Source organism: Rattus norvegicus, chromosome 20 (assembly GCF_036323735.1).
Source record: "Rattus norvegicus strain BN/NHsdMcwi chromosome 20, GRCr8, whole genome shotgun sequence".
Lineage (NCBI taxonomy): Eukaryota > Metazoa > Chordata > Mammalia > Rodentia > Muridae > Rattus > Rattus norvegicus.
In genome coordinates this window covers 15932088-15951904 of record NC_086038.1, presented here as the reverse complement: position 1 = coordinate 15951904, position 19817 = coordinate 15932088, and the positions used below count along the sequence as shown (strand labels likewise).

Genomic DNA, 19817 nt, shown 5'->3' with positions numbered 1-19817 from the left:
ATGGAAGGCCACCTTGGCCTTTAGTATCAGAAGGTAAGGCTAGCCCCTCCTTCTTGTTCCCACTGTAAACAGAACTCTCGGAAGAAAGACAAGCTGCTCTGTAGCCAGCTTCAAGTAGTGAACTTCTTACAGACTTTTCTGGCCCAGGAGGATAATACTGACCAGAACCCAGATGCTCTGGCTTCTGAAGATACAAGTCGTGAGTAGGCCCGGGTTTGTCTGAATGGTTGGAAGGGGGAGATGTGAGCTGTGTCTGGTGTCTAGGTAATGGGCAGGGTGTGGCCGAGAGCTGTACAGCTCTGGCTACAGGCTAGCCTCTCTCATGCTGAGAGCTGGAGAAGGCTGGCCACAGGCTAGCCCCACTTGTTCTCTTGTTCTTTGTGGCCCACCTTAGGACAAAAGGCAACTGAAACTAAGGAGCAGTGGAAGGAGCTGAAGGCAACATACATGGATCATGTGGACGTCATCAAATGTGCCCTGTCTGAGGCCTTGCCCCAGGTTAAAGAGGCACACAGGAAGTACACCGAGCTTCAGAAGGCTTTTGAGCAACTTGAGGCTAAGGTAATACCCAGAGAACTTGTGGGAAGGAAGGACAGGAGGAAGAAAAGGGTAAGCTGGGTTGGACCTCGATGCTCTCCAGAAATCAAACCTAATAAGGAATGTTATTTCCCTCCCTGCAGAAGCGAGTCCTTGAGGAGAAACTGCAGTTAGCTCAGAAGCAGTGGGTGCTGCAGCAGGTGGGCTCTGACTTTTCTCTAGGCTCTTGCATGATAAGGTCTCTCTGCCGTCAGTGAGTCTGAGCCTTAAGCTCTGGCTAAGCAGGGGAGATGGGAGATAAGGCAGGCGCCGAGATAGGAGCATTGGATGAGTCATGTCCCTGCACTCTCACCCCCTTCAGAAGCGTTTGCAGAATCTGACAAAGATTTCTGCTGAGGTCAAGAGACGCCGGAAGAGAGCTCTGGAGAAGCTTGATGGTTCTCACCAGGAACTTGAAACCTTGAAGCAGCAAGCAGGACAGGAGCAGGAGAAGCTGCAGAGGTGAGGTTGGAACCCTGGGTGGAAGCCTCAGGCAGTGTACGCAAGATGCCTGTCACTTCCCATAAACTCTGTCCCTTTAGGAACCAGAGCTACCTCCAGCTGCTGTGCTCCCTGCAGAATAAGCTGGTCATCTCTGAGTCCAAGGCCGACGACAAAGATGTCAAAGGGCCCGCCCTTCCACCCAAGTCTCCGTAAAGGTAAGCCCTGTCGGTTTACCAGGCTGCAGAGCAGAGAAGAAGAGGGAAACCATGAGAACTAGAGTTGACTTGGCAGATTGAAAGACGAGCAGGGAACTTGATCCTCCTCCTGCCGACACACTCCATTGATAGCTCTCCAGGTGATGGCTGTAGGACAGAGATCCTCCAGCAGATAGAAGCCAAGTCAGGATTTGGTCCTCCAACTGCAAAGATAGAAATCCTCTCCATCCGAATTCTAGATCTGAGGAGGGAAAGAGAATGGTTAGGATTGTCAGACCCCGGATTAGGCCCAGACCACACCCAAACACATGTGGTCACAGAGATTCTTCATTAGACAGGGACGAAAAGTTAGTGTCTGCTTTCTGACACAGGCAGAAAAACAGCAAATGACCTCACAGGCCTAGTTTTTAAAAAGAGAAAAGGGAGGGAGGTTTGGTTTAGAATGGGCTAAGATGTGGGACTGGGGCGGGGGGAGGGGGTGTAAATCTTGATTGGGTATCTTAATCAGGTGAGCCAAAGGGAGCTTTTGATTGATGGACTTCAATACTTTGATGGCTGGACCTTCCTTGTGTGCCAGCCTCAGAAGGAGGAAGTGGCCAAGTAAGAGAACAGACGTTGGTGGCCAGCCTTGATGTTTTTAAATGTAGTTTAATAGTTTTTAGCAAGGCAGAGGGAATGGGGGAGAAGGACAAGGCCTGCTAAAGCCATATATTTTTAGAGAACGCCATTTGTAATAATTGCAAGTTTTGATTAGACAGGGAAGTAGTTGTAGGAAAATGTGGTCTTTGTTGTTTCTTATGGGTTTGGAATTCCTTACTTTGGAATTGTGTAATGTTTGTTTTCCATTTGTTCCTTTTTCTCCACTTACATCTTTAATGCAAGTGTTCAGATCTTCAGCTGTGGCCCTAATGTACTGTCATCGTTCCATTGACCTTGCTGGTGTTTTCAGCACTCACGTTTAGATGCACAGTGGCCTGCTTTAGTCTTTACCAGTCCTTGGCCACTTTATCTCCACACGAATACCTTTAACTAGAAATGCCGCATTTCAGTATTACTGTAACCTTGCCAGCACCCGTACTTACTGTTGCCTTGATGTCAGTATTGAGTTTGAGTCTGTCTTAATCCGTAGTTATGTCTGCCCCTTGTGTGCATGTTTAGGGCCACTGCTTACAGATCGGGTTCGGCAGTGCTTTAAAGATTTCATAACTCTCAGTTCTGTGAAGAAGGGGATTTGATATTTGTGCTGTTTTACTATAATTACTAGTTTTTGGTTTTGTTAGTACCTTTGTTTTAATGTGTTGGTTTGTTGATATTCCCTTTGTCCTGTTCCTTGCTTAGAAGCTCTTCGCCATAAGTTCAGCTATCATTAGCCTAAAGTTATGTGTATGGAATATTGATCCTTAAGCACAGAATGAACCCTGGGAGGCATTGCCATTGGTATCGAACCCCACCTTTAACTAATACAGTTGTCCTCCATATAACTTCTAGCCTGTTTGTATTCTCACATATTAAAAATTTTAGTCAATCAATGCTATATTCGTATCTGCATGGGGATTTTGAATTTTCTCTATCTTGGTTTTATATTACATTGCTTTCTTATAGGGTAACTTCATAAAGAAATGTTTCATAATTTCCTTTAGAAATTTGTCTTTGCTACTTTTCTCTGGGTGTGAAGAGACTCCATGACCAAAGCAATTTATAAAACAAAAAAGCATTTAACCTAGGGCTTCCTAAGGTTTCAGAGGGTGAGTTCATGACCATTATGGCCGTGAGAATGACAGCAGCAGGCAGGCAGACAGGCAGGCAGGCATGGAGCTGGAGCAATAGCTGAGAGCGTGAATCTAGCCCATACATAGCAGGCAGAGAGAGGAGAGACTGGGGCTTCTGGCCTGGGCTTTTGAAACCTCACAGCCTACCCACAGTACCACATCTCCTAATCCTTCCAAAACATTGCCACCAGCTAGAGACCAGACATTCAATTATATGAGCCAATGGGGCCCATTCTCATTCAAACCATCACAGAGTACAAAAGATTTTATAGCATAAAAATGTTTTTGTTTCATCTCAAGGTAGTTCCTGGTACTCAGCTATACATTTCACATCTCTTTTTATGATATACTTTTCTGTTTTCTAGCATTATCGATGTAAATTGGAAAAATAGTATATAATATCAAGATATATAACATGTTTTGATGGATGAACATGCTGTGAAGTGATTACATTAAGCCTAATGTATTTTTCCACATACTTTTCTGCACTGAGACTGACAGATGCACTCTGTCAGAATATGCCTTTACCAACAATCCTAGAATATTCTTAGCCTTGTCTCAGTAACATTCACAGTGCTGTGTTTTAAAGGAGCAATCCGATCAATTACCTTTTTTAACTTTTTTTAATTTTAATTTTTGAATTTTGAGTTTTCAAGATGTTCTATGAGAGCCCAGTTTTTGTCCATCTTAAGAATGGTGCTCACAGCAGTCGTCGTCTCTCGGCGAGGCTACTGGTTTACAGCTTCAGCTTGCTGGCACACTGCCTTTCTGCATGGTCCCATTTGTTTATGTCTGAGTAATCTTACCTTTGCCAGTAGGCTTTGCTTCATCCACAGTGGGAAGGACTGTGCTGGTGGTTCATGGTATCTTGTGTAACCAAGCTTGTAAAGATTTTAAATTATGTATTTGTGCCATTCTCTTATCTGTGTGCTATCCTAGTTGACAGTTTTGTTGTCTGTTGGGTTTATTATTTATTTATTTTGGTTTTTTGGTTTGTTTTCTCTTCTCTCTAGAATTTCCCAAAAGGCTTTTATTTTGTCTTTCCAAACTCTAGCTTTAGGCTAAGGGTCCAGATAATGCTGTAGGCTCTACATTTAATTCACAACTCCATAAAACAGTAAGAGAAATGACAGAATACTTCAGATTTTGGCCTCTTTTTTTTTTTTTTGCTGCTTTTTTTTTTTTCTTTTTAGCCCAATCATTATTTTTTATTTCTTTCTTGAGGTGGGTCTTGAGCACGTGGAGGGGAGGGGGGAGGGGAATGGGGAGAGAAGGGACAGAGGGGAAGAGGGGAAAAGGGAAAGAACAAGGAGCAAGACAATATATTTTTAATATTGGAAATTTAGACAATATTTGGTAGGTGGAAAATAAATGCCCTTTCTTTACTGTATAGGGTTAAATGTTTTATTGAGATATTGATATTCTATAAATTTGTTCTTCTAAACTTAGGTACCCAAAAGTATACTAAATTATCAGTATATATTAGAAATAGCATTAATGGTAACATTAGAGATTCCTGCTAATTTTCAAAATGGAAATTCTTGTTTCATTGTTAGTCCTTTCCCATTTCCCAGATGAATATATTTCACTCCTATTTTACAGAATTTATGTAACTTGCATTAAAATGTCTCTTCCTTTAGCCTTTTTGTGTCTTTTTTTTAAATGCATAAGTTTTCAAATACAAGTGGAGTGTGAATTTATATACATTGATTTCATCATGATTCTTAGCCCAGTCTTTGAATGACCCATTGGATACTTAGACTGTTGGGCTCTGAAAAACTTACTGTTTGGATTCTTAGTCCATTAGCTAACAAACATGCTTCATGGAGACACTCTGGACTAAATCAACAGTTTTTTTTTTTTTTTTTTGAAGCCTTTTTCAAATTTATTTTGAGGAGCATAATTACCCTACCTTAGTTGAATTAATAAGAAAGTCTTTTTACTTCCTGTGTACTGGACCATACATACTTTGTCATCATGAATCAGTGTACGCTTTGATTTGCGATGTATTCACACTTAAAACGTATTTGGCAAACATTTGTTGTATAATATTACTAGTAGACTTGGAGGGTTTTAGCTTAGTTTCAAACATGTAACACCCAGAGGCAAATACCCAATATTTACTGATGGCGCACACAGTCCTGAGCATGGGAAACAGTGGTCTTGTACTCTCTAGGCTTAAGTTTAGAAATGGGAAGGAAAAAATCAGAAAAATAAATTCTATCCAGAAGTGATAATACCTTCTACCATTTAAGACTAAGAAATAGAAGGTTTTGGCCACATCAAGGATGACTGCACATGTCAGGCTGAAGAAACATCAGAAATGGAATGCAGGAGAGACAGACGAGGGCAGGCAGGAGTACTAGGAAGACAGGAGAACGGGACCAGGGAGAGGTCATAATACAGCAGAGGGGGTGGAGCATCTAAGAGCTTGCACCCCCATGGCTATGCGGTAGCCTACACACAGCAGCTGCTGAAGAAGTTTCTTTGGCACAAAATCTTCGATTGCATTTTACCTCAGGAAAGTCACGGCACCAGTGTTTCAGTTCTTGGCAAAATGTGCATTAGAGAAAACAAAATACGTACTTCTGCCCGCATTGCTTTTTAAGGCTGTAATGGCAGTAGCAGAAACGCTGAGATCCACTTTGGGCAGTTAGATAGGACATGAGAGCAGGATGGAGTAGCATCGAGATGGAGCCTCTTGTTTGCAGTGTGCTATGTGAAAAGCCTGCTTTAAAAGAAAACAGTGTAACTGAGCTGCCAGCATATTACACTCAGGGATGATGACTAAGGCAGTCGAATGTCTCTCATATTCCTAGATGGTGGTCTTTACTAATTTAAAAAATAAGGAAAATAAGGCACCACCTATTTTTACAGTAGATCCTTCATGGTAATAGTCACTAAGAGTTCATGAATGTTGGGTAGTTTCAGTGATGCAAAATCCTTTCTTGTGTCTGAGTAATAATAATCTACCTATCATGCTTATATGCAAGTATGTTCTCTTATATGTATGTATGTGCTATATCGTATGCACCTGGAATATGAGGAATCCCAACGAGATCGCTGAATCTCGGAACTGGAGTTAGAGATCCTTACTTGTGAGGCCCCAAATGGGTCCTCTACAAGAGCAGTCAGGACCCTTGACTGCTGGTCTTCTCTCCAGTCCCTCACTTAGGATGTGCTTTGTGAAGGTTCTCTGCCTCCACTCCTTCTGTAATCTCTCGTCCTCCTGTCAAATTGAGAAGTGCCAGGTAATGTTTACAGAAGGCTTCTCATTTCTGACCTGAACTCATTCATCTGGACAATTTTATTTACCTGTAAACATCCCAAGTATAATGTCTGCTAAAGATGTGATTAATAATTAAACTGGAGATGTTGATTTTTTTTTTTTAGTGTAGTTTCTGCATATCCAGATAATTGAGTTGCCATAGAAATTCCTTAGAAGTGAAATGCAGGAAAATTTTTTGTAAGAGATGTCTACTGCATCTGTTTCTAAATGTATTACTGCGTGTGTGGGTGCACGCACATGCGTGGAAGCACTTGTATGCCCATATAGAGGCCAACAACTCTTGTGACTTGCATTAGGTAGGTGTACAGCACAGGTACAGTGCTATCTGAAAATAGACGAGGGTAAAATGTGGCAGAAACTCCACAGTCAGTGAGACCGGCATAGCTTCCAGAACGGTGGAGGAGTCCAGAAAGCAGTAGCCCTGACACAGGATGGCGAGTTGTGCCTTTGGGACCTGTTAGAAGGCTAATCGGGAGAGCAGAACAAAGAAATGCAGAAATGAAATAATGCCTGAAGCGCTCAGCCTGGTGGGCTTTGTAGGCTGTGGTTGGGAGTTTGTTTTATTCTGTGTTAAGAAGCTAGCAAGGATTTTGAACGAGACAACTATGTATATGTGATTTAAAGCTGCTCTATGAGGCAGGTGATTGGGGTTGATCAGTGTAGTACTTTTGGAGGAGCAGTAAATAGTGAGATGTGGAGACGTAGGAAAAGAGCTCACCAGTGCGCACCTTCTGAATTCCTGATGGAGAAACAGTGCACCAGTGTTGTATGGTGAGTTGAAAGCCCGCTGAGCCCTGTCTTATTGGACCAGATTTATCTAGGCAGGGTCTTAATGGCCTCTTAGACCTCTTAAGACACTGTGTAGTGTATCCAAAGAGAAACTGTGGTGGAATAGTACAAGCTAACAGCAGGAAAAGCCATAGTCTCCAAATACGATGCTGCTGTAGCCCTGGGAGAATGGCAGACTGCTGCTGTCAAGCTGCCTTTCCTCCTTTCCAGCAATCCTCTTGTCTTGGTTGCTGACAGAAGGCTTTGATGGAGTAGGATACCATGTGTCTTTGCTTGACCTTGGTGCTCAAGTTTGCTACAGGACACTGGTGGGAAGAGCAAGCAGACAAGCGTGTAGCTGGGCCTCTGTGGGGGGATGCCCTGCTGAAGCTCCAGATGGAAGTCATCTGCATTCCTCAGGGGGGGGGCAGCTGCTGCCCCGGACATGTTAGACTCCTCACAGGGATGTTTGTCCTTGGGACTCGCAATTCTGTGGCTTAGAGTCAGAAAATTCCAGGATTTAGGTACGGAGAAATAGTTTAAAGATTTTTATTTTATTCAAAATTACAAATAAGAACTCTAGTGTGTAAATAAATATCAAAGCTAATCTTTTGGAGGATCCTGGGCCAAGACATTTGGAAAGCAGTCACACCGTCAGAGCCATTGATGGTCTATTACTTTAAGACTTCATCTAATTTAGGAAAATATAATGAAGCAAGATTTTAAGTTAATAATCTTGATCATTGAGTTCTATCATTTTTGGTTTGTATGTGTATGCGTGTACACATGTGTGCGTGCGTGTGCACTTGTTCATATACATGTGCATCTGTCCTTATGTGGATCTGAGCATGTGAATTACAGATATCTGTAGAGGCCAGAAGAATGTGTGGGTGACATTCCCTGGAGATAGAGTTAAAGGACATTTGTGAGCTGCCTGACTGGGTGCTGGAAACTGCCCTGCTCCTCTACAAAAGCAGCAAGAACTCGTAAGTTGCAGGCTCTCCGGCTTTGAACCCCATCTTTCACACAGCAGATGCAGTTGTTCCTGGAATTTTCTATTGACTATGACATAGGAAGGCTTCTTGGTTTGGTTGCGGTTTTGAAAAATACTTCTATATATTCACTTTCTTTAAAAATTTATATTATTTAGAATTTATATATTATATATGCATAATGTATACACATATACTCCCTGTTCTATCTATTTAACATATATATATATATTTGAGACATGTAGATAATTTTAGCAAAATTCTAAGACTAAATTTCAAGGTTAGTCCTATATGTCCAAATGTCTTCTTTCTGAGACTTGACTAGAAGTGACATCTGTCCTGAGTCCTCAGGGGACATGTGTGGGATGGTATGACATGTGCAGTCGGGATGTGAAGAGCATGAATGTGTCAGTGACGTTGGAGAGGATGTTTTGCGAGTCCTTTTTTTGTTAGCCTACTGTGAAAAGTGACAGGAATGACTGCAGCGGTGTGTCGTCCTGCCTGTGGTTCCTAAGTGCGGATACAAACTCCAGAGCTTGTGCTCTCCGAGTGCTTCCAGAGCAGGCGCTGTGCAGAGCTTTCCCCACCCGAGCACCATATGTGCTGCTCCCTCACGTGTCGCCTCGCCGTGCATCTTCCTGATGTCCTGTCACAAACCTCTCGAGTGACGCTTTGAGTTGTGCAACCAATAGTAATACATGTTTTGTGTGTTGGTTTTTGGTTGGTTTTTGTTTTGTTTTTGTATTTGAAATGAGGCTTTTGGGTAAATTAATGACAAAAGTGACATTCTCCTAAATAAGGGAAATAACTAGCCCTTAGGTAACGGGACTTGCAAATGCTGACACAGATGCTGGAAGCGAAGCCGTGGGCTTACGATCCTGCAAGGTTGTGCTGAAAGCATCATGGATGTCCTGCAGAAGGGGCCAGGCGGCTTCCTGTTAGTTCCTCATGCTGGACACTGTTGCGTGAAGTAGCATGACCCTCTGCTCATGCTGTTTTTATCTCAGCACAAGGTTCAGTGAGAAACTTTAGTGGATGTGTGTGATGGCTTTGTCAGATACCAATTCCTGTGAAATACTGTGTCAACGTAGTCCATGCATATTTATCTAATAATAATAAGCCCAAACTTAAAGTCGTTTATATATTAAAGATAGCTGAATTGGTGCTCATATTGAGTAATCCCTTCAAAATGACTTGGGAAAGAATGATGCTGGATTTAGATGCTAAGCTCTGATGTGGCTTCCTGCGTCAACTGTGTGCAGTGAGGGTTCTATTTATAAAGCTTGAGTGTTTGGTAGGAATCTCATGTAGTACACAAAGAGTAACACAACTTTCCCAAAGGTCTCATCGTATCGTATTTTGTGAAATTAAGTCTATTTTGTTTTCTCATAGTTTTACCAGCACTCATTGTTTGTGTTACGAGAAACAAGTGCCCACTCTTGAGTGTGCTGTGAATTCTCTTTGAAATTAATAGATGTGGTGGTGCATACTCATTCTCTTTATCCGTGGAAGGCCAAGACAGGAGAATCATTATTAGTTTAAAGTTTCCCTGAGCTATATAGAAAGTACCAGATCAGCCTAGATACGGAGTGAAATCTTTTCTCAAATGTTAGTGTCCACATGCACACGTGCACACATGCACACACAAGTGCACATGCAGTAATACTATAAAACAAAAAACTTTACCTTCCTCAATAAAGTCTCAGCTCAGAAAGGCTGGCTTGACCACGAGCAGGTACTTGAATTGCCCAGAGTTCTGATATCTGAAATCTAAGACACGATATGTCAGAACTGGAAATGATTCCCCTCTCGTGTGCCATCTGTGAGGGAATTTCCTGTCACAATTTAAAATATTTTCCTCTATAAGGTTGAAAACACTGATGGGTGAAATTTGCCTTTTTACATTGCATTTATGGATCATCTTGAGAAAGATATAAGTGAGTGCTACCAAGCCACGCAGTGAGGGGAGATGAAGCAGCTTTGTAAACCGCAGTTAGATCCACCCACTGCACAGCTGTCCAGCAAGGGAAGCATTGAGTGAGAAGACAGGGAGGGAGGAAGAGCATTCCAGGGGGCGTGGCAGTTGCGATGGGGTGGTGTTTGTTAGGAAAATGCATTAAGTAGACCAAGATAATTCTGCACTAAGATAAACAAAAAGCCATAGCATGGGCTGGAGAAATGTCTCAGCTGTTAAGAGCACTGACTGATCTTCCAGAGGTCCTGAGTCAGTTCCCAGCCACCACATGGTGGCTCACAACCATCTGTAATGGGATCTGATGCCCTCTTCTGGTGTGTCTGGTGTGTCTGAAGACAGCTATAGCGTACTCACGTACATAAATAAATCTTAAAAACAAAAGCCATAATGTGAAGACTGAGCCCATGCTCTTAACACAGGATCTCTCTGACTAGATTCTGTAAAAGAATCTGTAATGGGGATTTATTAAAAGGAATGACACGAGAGTGGGTATGTGTGAAGAAAGAAATGTAGAGAGACGTGGTAAATGGGCCTTGATGACCAAGCTAGCAGGACACTGGCTGTGAGCCTCTCTGAGGGAGACATGTCAATGAGAAGCTTTGAGTGTATAAACTGATCATTACAAGGACCACATTGTCTTCTCTATACAGATTAGACCAAGGATGATAGGTTTGAAATACAGTTTCTTAGAATTTATGGTTGTATTTAGCAAGATTGAAGGATGACTGAGATCTGGGCAGGGTATTGTTGCCAGAAACCTGTAATCTTGTGGTTATGGACAGTTTGAGGCTCCTTTTTATTTATACTACTGATTGAACAGGAAGTGTTTGAACTGTGTTCCAAAGTTATTTATTCTGGTAGGAAACAGGCCATTCCATCCTCGTGCCACAAGTCCCTTAATGTGTCATCCCTGCAGTTAGGAAGATTGATATTAATAGATAATCGTGCCATAGCAAATTAATATAATGAAATTGGTGTGAAATTCTGGCATTGTCTGTCTCAGTACCCGAGTGGATTTGTATACAAGCCTCAGTGTAGGTGATGCATACTGAAGCGGTTATATGTTGACAGTAACTCATAAAGTAGTGGGACTTTATTATGGTCTTGCTTAGTGCTATAGATTAATAATGCCCTGCCTCTTAAGTTTTTAATTTGAAACTTTCTTGTGGGAGAAGACACGTGAAAATAGGAATTAGACAGTTGCTTTCACCACGTGGGATACCTTTGGGTTTAAATTGTTTTAGCATCTCATTCTCTGTCTGTAAGCCGAGATTGATAACCTAATTAGTGCACCAGAAACACGAGATGAAAGCACGCCCTCCAGAGGGACAGAGGACTCCCATTCTGTGTTGAATTTCAAATGTTTCCTTGTCAGTCCAGCTTGGATTTTGAAGAACACCTAACACACTATGATCAATGTCCCTGATCAGGCATCCTGTCAGGAGACGAGAATTGATTAGAGGATGTCCCAGTTCTTTCAGAATCCAAATAGTAGTGGGGGAAATGCTAATTTTACTGTAATCCTGATCAAAGAACCACATACGTAGAGGGTACACACTTTTCAGGGTGACTTAGGAACTCTGGGTTTTGAGTTCAGTTAGCTACAGAAGTGCAGAACATTTAGTAGGTGGGGGTGAATGTTTTAGCATTCATTGGCAGAATATTCCAAAGCTTGTGTATAATTTAAACTTGAAATTAAGGCGCAGCTTCCGGAGGATGCCAAGAGACATACTAATGCAGACGGGAAAGCTCAGAGGAGTCCTCAACCATAGATAAAGTGGGAATTCAGTGACTTGGAAAAATATTGTCTGCCCCAGGGAAGAGCACACAAATTGGTTATCCAAAACCAACTGGATTTAGATGGATAGAGTTACTATATGGGGCAAAGTAGGTTGCATTTATGTGTTTATGTGCGTGCACACATCCACTACAAACGACTAAGAAAGGCCATGAATTTGGAAAAGAAAAAGGACTGAAGGATTGGAGGGAGGAGAAGGAAGGGGAAGAGATATAACTGCAATCTCAAAAATTAAAAAATAAATACTAAAAGAAGGTCAGTTTGTTACAGGCCCTAACGCCATGTTTAGAATTACGGGAGTGTTTAATGCAGTCAGGCCCCCAGGCATGCTGCACACCTGTGAGTCATCCACCCTGCTGCATGTGCAGGTGCGTGGCTTGATTGAGATAATGACTGTCAGGTGCTGTAGAAGTTCTGAGAATACATGAGTCAGATGGAGTAAGATGTAAGTACAGCGAGGGCCTAAGGAAAACTAGATAGGGCTGCTAAGTTACCGTGGGCTCGGGGACTAGGGATGTAAGGAGCCTGAACTTGATGTAGGATTGTCCAGCATTCACTCATGTAATAAAGCATGTGTCATAATTCTACACTCTGGTAAAATGTTTGGAGTAGTAGATCAGCAATTAAACAACCCATTGAGTTTACCAGTGTTTCTCCTGTTGTGGAAAAATAAGACTGATTCTTTAAAAAGTTACAAAGGCTGAGAAGTTTCATTGTAGTACTTTGATAGGATTGGCAGTCATGGTTCTCAGGAGTTGGTTTACACCACAGTGATAGGAGCTTGTGAGGTCTGCGGGAGTCCAGCCAGCCACAAACTCAGAGTGAAAATACTTTGAAGAGAAGATGACAACTCATTGTGATGCTTTCGGTGGGGATTGTGGCCTACAAAGGAGTTGGGTTCCCCACACAAACCTCAGTTAACTTAGTTAACGTAGTAGTGGGAGCAGCAGTGCACTAGGGTTTAGAATGCACCTCAGAGCCTAGGTTCGAATCCAGACAAACTCCTTCTCTAAGTACACATGCAATGACTGTGTCAACTGGCACTTACCCAGGTATACTTGACCTCCCAGACCATGGAACAGCCAGGATGTGTAGTAAATGTTCTGTAGTCACAAGACTAGAAGGGAAATACAAAGACGCCTGTAGCTCTCACAAGGCCAGGTCATGACTGGACTGATACTATTAGGCAAGGCTATGCTTTTATGTTCAGGAGGACAAGGCAAGAATATCTCTGAGTTTTCTTCCAGGCCATCTTGGAATACAGAGCAAGACCCTGTCTCAAAAAAGCAATAGAAAAGACAATAAAAATATAAAGATTATAATTGCAAACCTTGGCAAAGGAGGGTGGGGGGAAAGTTAGCAGTGATGGAATTCCATATGGAGGAGACTTTTGGATTAATATTGACTGCAAAGTCTAGTGCCTTTACTAGAATTAAACTGGTATGCAGTAGAAAGTTAGAACAGACAGCCCAACCTCATTTTTTTTTTTTTTAATCACCATCTCTTCCAATGTAAGGTTACCACTAGCAAATTACTAGGCTAAAATGATGGTGCTGCATTACTGTTACTGGTGTTCTTTAAACATATGATAAATAATAAAAAAATTCATGATCAGAATCCTTTATTGACTCGTTTTAAGATGTTCTTCTGAAATCACTGCGGTTTGATAGATTTGAGAACACTGGCCAGAGGAGAATAGTTCACAGTGCTAAGTAAATTTCGCTTTTCTCTCCTCAGATGAAAGCGAGAAGAGAGCTGCGCTCCAGCTGTGCTGCTTGGGCTGAGACCAGAGTGGTTCCTTCGCTGTTGTATCCCTAGGCCTAGGCCTGTAGCCTTGTACAATCTTCCAAGCGGACTCAGTTTGGCATCTCTTGGCTTCTCAGTGAATTGTTCTGTTTCATTTCTTACCATATATTCTGGCTTGTTCTGTCTTCACCTGGGTCCAACTTGCTGTTTCTGTAAAATTGTGCCAGTGAAATTGTCACGTGCATGCACGCAGGCACACAGGCACGCATGCCACAACCACCCTTTTCTCTCGCTGATCTTCAGTAGTCTCTCCTCTGGCCCTCTCTCTCTCTGTCTTCTCTCCCGACCAGATGTGAAAGTAACTTTATGCACCCGATGTAATTGTTGCCTCGGAGGCTCATTGATGAATAAGCTCACCCTGTGTAGTTCTTGCTAAACTCTGGCTGGCTGGTTCAACTCAGCTCTTCTGGTTCAAACCCGTCTCCAAACTGACTGATTGAAACAGGCCTCTCTTGGCTTGGAAAGTCTGCTCTGAACTCCAGAACTGAACGGTACTGACTGCACTGACTCGACTGAACGCAACTGCACCGAGTTGATTGACTCCTTCTCCCTTTACTGCTCTTAAGTACCCTCTCTTCCCTGTGCTGTCCTCCTGAGTCATGCTGCCAAATCTTTCTCTGATTCATCACTTCGCCCCTCAATTAGACTGGCAATTTCAAACGTGGCACTTAGCATTTCAGTTGTAGTCACTTAATACTGCATTCAGAACTTGAGTCTATTGAATCCATAATGTGAAACCATGTCTTCGTGACTGTGACCTCACTACTCAGTATTGTGTAAAAGTTTTAGGAACTCTCCAAGTAAGCACTTGGTATTTGCTCATTGATAGAACAGAAAAATGCTGTGTAGATAATAAATAAACACGGCTATAAGATTATCCAGCGTCCTTGTAGCATTTTGTATTCTTTAAAGTGTATTTAGAATACTGTACTCTCCGTCTTACCTTTTCAATGAATGACCTCTGCTGAAAGGGGTCAGTGTGCGGTGTGTTTACTGATGTGGAAGTTCAGCAATGAGGCATGGCCTTGTAACTACAAACCTCTGGGAAGTAAAAAGTTTCAGAAGACTCTAGAAATAGCCAGAGTACTTCCTTTAGTTTAAAGGTTTGTAGAGCTGATTGATTGTAAATCAATATTGTGTGATGATTTAGCATTTTGCTAAAACACAAGTGGTAAACAAGACTAATGTGTCAAGGAAGAGGCAGCGGCGGGAACAAGGTTGGATGAGCTCGCAGACACAGACCGTGATAGACTGCTCTCTAATCGTTATTTATGGAATTAGGTCTTAGAGCATATAGTATTATATTATCATGCTATTACCCAAATAGTTAGCAAAAAGTGCAATTTACAAGTGGTAAGATCTAGTCATTGAAAAATCAAGGATCTCTAGTAATGGATTCTCTTCAAAGACATTGAAAGGTGTTACATTCGATTTAAATATTTTATCATCAGTTATGTAAAAGCCACAACTGCCAATGAGGTCATTACTCCTAATTCGAGAGATTGAATATGTGCTCCCAATCAGTAATTAGTATACTGGTGCTGGGGCTTGAGCCCAGGGTCTTTACATGGTAGGTAAGGCCCCTAACACTAAGCTATATCCTTAGTCCCTGGGTGCCTACTTTTAGGTGAGCAGTCATATGCAGTAGTCTATTTGATTTAAACTTCGGTAACTTTTCTATAGGACTAAATACAAAATAATCATATTTGCAGCAGAAAGCTTGAAAATGAAAACCAGGGATCCACATGTGTTTAGACATACACAGAAAATATTTGTATAAACACAAAGTCATAAACCTTTGAAACAATGCTGCAGCCAAAGCTGAGTGGACTCAGGTCCTTCCTCAGTGGGTATGGGAGCTGCGCAGAACAACTCTAGGAAATCTGGTGCCCCTGTGCTTCCATGGTCAGATGCAAAACCTCTGCAGCTTGGAGACACAAATGAGGCCAGAGCAGGGGATGGCACTGCCTGAACTCGGCCACAGAACCCCTCCTAACAGCTACGTTAGCTTCGGTCACCACTGTCTCTGATGGGGACGATGGAGCACTTTCTTCAAGAAGTCTCTTTGATTAGGCTTAAAGTAACTGCCACACAGACTCCATGATTATCATAAGCAAATCATTATGGCTGCTAGGTGACCAGGGACCCATAGACAAGAGACGTACATTCCACATAACTGCTGCATTGCCAGTAGCCTTTCAGCCACAGAGGTGTGTTGACTTATCTTTAGGTCAAGGTGACACAAGTTAGTTTGGAAGGGAAATGCTCTCTCTAGTTTGGCTTGTGGGCAAACAGTTTTTTGGGGTTTGGTTGGTTGGTTGGTTGGTTTTGTGGGGTTTTTTGGTTTTGTTTTTCATTGAAGACTTGATGTGGGAGAGCACTGCAGATAGTGGTCCCTCCCTATGGGAAGGTAGTCCAAGTGCTTTAAGAAATCAGGCCGAGGGAGGTAGAAAGAACAAGCCAGTAAGCTGCTCTTCATGGCTTCTGTCTCAATCCCTGCCTTGAGCTTGATTCACCAGGATGACAAGCTGTAAGGCGAGATAAACCCTTTCCTCCCCAAGTTGCTTTTAGTCACGGTGTTTATTACTGCAGTAGAAACCCTAACCAAGACCAAAAAAAATGGTACGAGAGATTGAAGTGTTGTTCTGATAAGAGAATATTTTGAGCAGGTTTGAGAAAAGATTTTGAAATACTAGATTGGAAAACCCATTGGGTACTCAGAGCTCGGTGGGCTGTTTTATGGTAGCTTGGAAAGATACAAGTATCTAGAATAATGTAGATGGTGGAAGCTCAGGAACTTTCAGAGTCCCTTAAGGACTCTTGTGATATCTCATTCCTGGGCATATACTCAAAAGATGAGCCAACATGTATCAAGGATACATGTTCCACTATGTTCATAGCAGCCTTATTTATAATAGCCAGAACCTGGAAACAACTCATGTCCCTCAACAGAGGAATGGATACAGAAAATGTGGTACATCTACACAAACAATGACTTCATGAAATCCACAGGCAAATGGATGGAACTAGAAAATATCATCCTGAGTGAGGTACCAGACACGAAACAACACACATGGTATGCACTCACTGATAAGTAGATATTAAGCAAAAGGCTCAGAGTACCACGACACAACTCACAGACCGTAAGAAATTCACAAAGAAGGAAGACCAATGTGTGGATGCTTCAGTGGAGAAGTACAGAGGGTGAGGAAATTGAACAGAGGAATGTAGCAGTGGGGGATGGGAACCAGCAGTAGCCACTAGAAAGTCCCAGATCCCAGGGAAGCAAGAAGTTCCCAGGACCCAATGGGGATGACAGCTGAAATACCCAACAAAGGGGAGGTAGATTCTGTATAGACCTTACCTAGTGGTTAGGCACTGTCCCCAGTTGAGGGATGGAGCCACCCACGAACTTAAAAAATATTAACCCAGAATTGCTCCTGTCTAAAGGTAATTCTGGAACAAAGAGTGGAGCATAGAGTGAAGGAAAGGCCCTCCAGAGACTGTCCCGCCTAGGGATCCATCACATCTGTAGACCCCAAACCCAGACACCATCGCTGATGCCAAGAAGTGCTTGCTGACAGGAGCCTGGTATAGCTGTCCCTTAAGAGGCTCTGTTAGAGCCTGACCAATACAGATGTGGATGTTGGCAGCCAACCATTGAACTGAGCATGGGAACCCCAATGGAGGAGTTAGGGAAAAGACTGAAGGAGCTGAAGGGGTTTGCAACCCCATAAGAAGAATAACAAAATCCACTTGATACCCCAGAGCTCCCAAGGACTAAACCACCAACCAAAGACTACACATGGAGGGACCCATGGCTCCAGCTGCGTATGTAGCAGAGGATGGCCTTATCTGTCATCAATGGGAGGAGAGGCCCTTGGTCCTGTGGTGGCTCAATGCTCCAGTGTAGGTGAATGCTAGGACAGTGAGAGAGGAGTGGGTGGGGGAGAGGGGGAGCACCCTCATAGAAGCAGAGGGGAGGGAGGATGGGATAGGGGGTTTGCAGAGGGGAAGCCAGGAAGAGAGATAGCATTTGAAATATAAATAAGTAAAATAACCATCAAAGTAAGAATCTGTGGTGTCTGGTCAGTTGGAGCTAAAGAATCAGCTTTGACTATGAAGACCCCAACACCACTGAAGTAAAACCTTTGCTTTGCTGGGACAATAGATACTGGTCCTCTGAGACTAGAGGGACTACTGTGACTGAGAAGAGAACAGCGATCACTGAGGCGGAATCTTCTGGGAAGTGTTTTCTCAGGTCAGTACATGGAAGCTGTGATCAAAAGACTCCACCTTGTGCTGGCAGGCAAGTGTGGTAGGCTAAGAGTCAGTCACTTGGTACTATTTACGGAGGCGCGGAGGTTTCATAGAGAAACAGAGTTCTGGCACTGCGCAATAGGGCTGAATTGAAGTCCCTGAAGAGAGGCCGGGACAGGTCAATTGGACAATGTGCATCCTCAGGTACGTTGAAAGACCTAGGATTGAAGGAGTCATGGAGAGAGGCGGAGGCTTTGCATCCCATGGAAGGGTTACAGGCTCTGGAGAGTTCAGGAGAAACTGTTGGTGACAGTGCAGCCTGATGGCAGTGGAGACCAGAGCATTATGGAAACACCAGGGTGATGGCTCTATTGCCAAGGCCTGCAACTCCCAGGCAGTGGAGCTGGCCTGAACTTGGTAAACACTGTACGTGTGTGCAGTGGAGGGTAGAGCTAGAGAAGTGACTCTGAGCCAGTCAGAGAAACTCGAAAGACCGTGAGTGAATCTCAGAAATCTGACACTCAACTCCATACTGTGGGGCTTTGTTTCTTCTTTGATTTCATTATGACAATTCCCTGGTTCCTCCCTAGGATTCAACCTGTTTTGATTTTACGAGGATCCCAAAGTTAAGAAACTTGGAACTTTTAATTTTTTAGAGAGACTAGGATAGTCCGAGGCTTTGGATAGTTTACAGAGACTGAAAATTTAAATCGTTTCAATTTTTAAAGACCGGGGGACTTCCAAGTTTATAATGTGTTTTGTTTTGTAATATTTACGAGTATGACCTCTTAAGATCAACAAGAAAGAAAAGGTTATACTTTAGCAGTGATATATTTGTGTGCCAAGTGGACAAGGGACCAAGTCTGCTGCTTAGTTTCATGTCAACAAGCTAGAGTCATTTTGGAAAAGACAACTTTCGAGTGTTCCCGAATAGATTGGCTCGACAGTGAGCCTGTGGTGCATGTTTCTTTATTGAAGATTGATATGCAAGGGCACAGCTCAGTGTGGGACGTGCCACCACCCATGGGCAAGTGGTTCCACATCATGGGCAAGTGGTCTTGGGTGCTATAAGAAAAGTTGAACAAGCCACTGGGAGCAAGTAAGAGAGCAGCATCCCTCCGTAGCCTCTGTTTCAGATCCTGCCTCCAGGTTCCTGCTTTGAGTTCCTGCCCTGACTTGCCTGGATGACAGACTACAATTTGCAGGATGGAATAAACCCTTTGTACTTCAAGTTGCTTTTGGTCATGGCGTTTTATAACAGCAATAAAGACTCTTAAAAAGTAAGCTGATTTTGATGTTTCTGGAGTTGTTTCATTTTGAGTTTGTCAAGAATGGAGTCGATGAGGTCATGGAATGAATGTATATGTGTTTTTAGCCTTAGTCCCCCAAACCTACAATGTCATCTATCTGAACATGTTGAGCTTATGGGCTTCCATGGCTTCTGACTTCGTCTAAGCTGACACTTAGTAGACATAACTAGGGAAAGACAACAGATCTAGGGTCCAGGCAAGCACTTTAATGTCTAAGTAGTTTCACTGAGCTGCTAATTAGCTAAACTCCCATTTTTTCTTCCCTCTCTTCTGAGGGAGCATTTTATTTCATACAAAATGAAGATATTAGGTCAAAAAGCACATATTGAAGTAAGTAATAATTTAACGCAAGTAAGAGCTCTCTTCTAGTTCCAAAGAGTAAAAGTCAGATTAAGAACAGGAGCCTTGAGGGCAAGAATGACTTCATCTACTTTTATTGTGTCTCCCAGGCCTGGTTAGTTCTCTGCACATCATATTTCCTTAGCAGAATCCTTAATGCAGTGCTGGAGAGGTAACAGATAATAGACGCAGAAATAAAATGTCTGCTAGGGAAATTCCTTTTCTGCTTCACATCTGTAATAACCCAAACCTGGCTTTCCTTAGAGAAACTATGAA

The 19817-nt window shown here is 42.7% G+C and overlaps 1 protein-coding gene across 3 annotated transcripts in view; it reads left to right on the top strand.

Moving 5' to 3' along the window:
• Zwint (ZW10 interacting kinetochore protein) overlaps window positions 1-19817 on the top strand; it is a 451143-nt gene that overhangs the window by 1797 nt on the left and 429529 nt on the right. The window contains exons 3-8 of one of the 3 annotated variants that reach the window (NM_147138.3): window positions 73-199; window positions 395-561; window positions 681-737; window positions 899-1038; window positions 1119-1235; window positions 13564-14509. In NM_147138.3, the coding sequence (NP_671479.1) occupies window positions 73-199; window positions 395-561; window positions 681-737; window positions 899-1038; window positions 1119-1233 (606 nt within the window). In that variant the 3' untranslated portion in view covers window positions 1234-1235; window positions 13564-14509. Of the gene's footprint in view, window positions 1-72; window positions 200-394; window positions 562-680; window positions 738-898; window positions 1039-1118; window positions 12058-13563; window positions 14510-19817 lie in introns of those variants that run through there. The other 2 variants (XM_063278987.1, XM_039098465.2) reach the window with 2 other exon arrangements.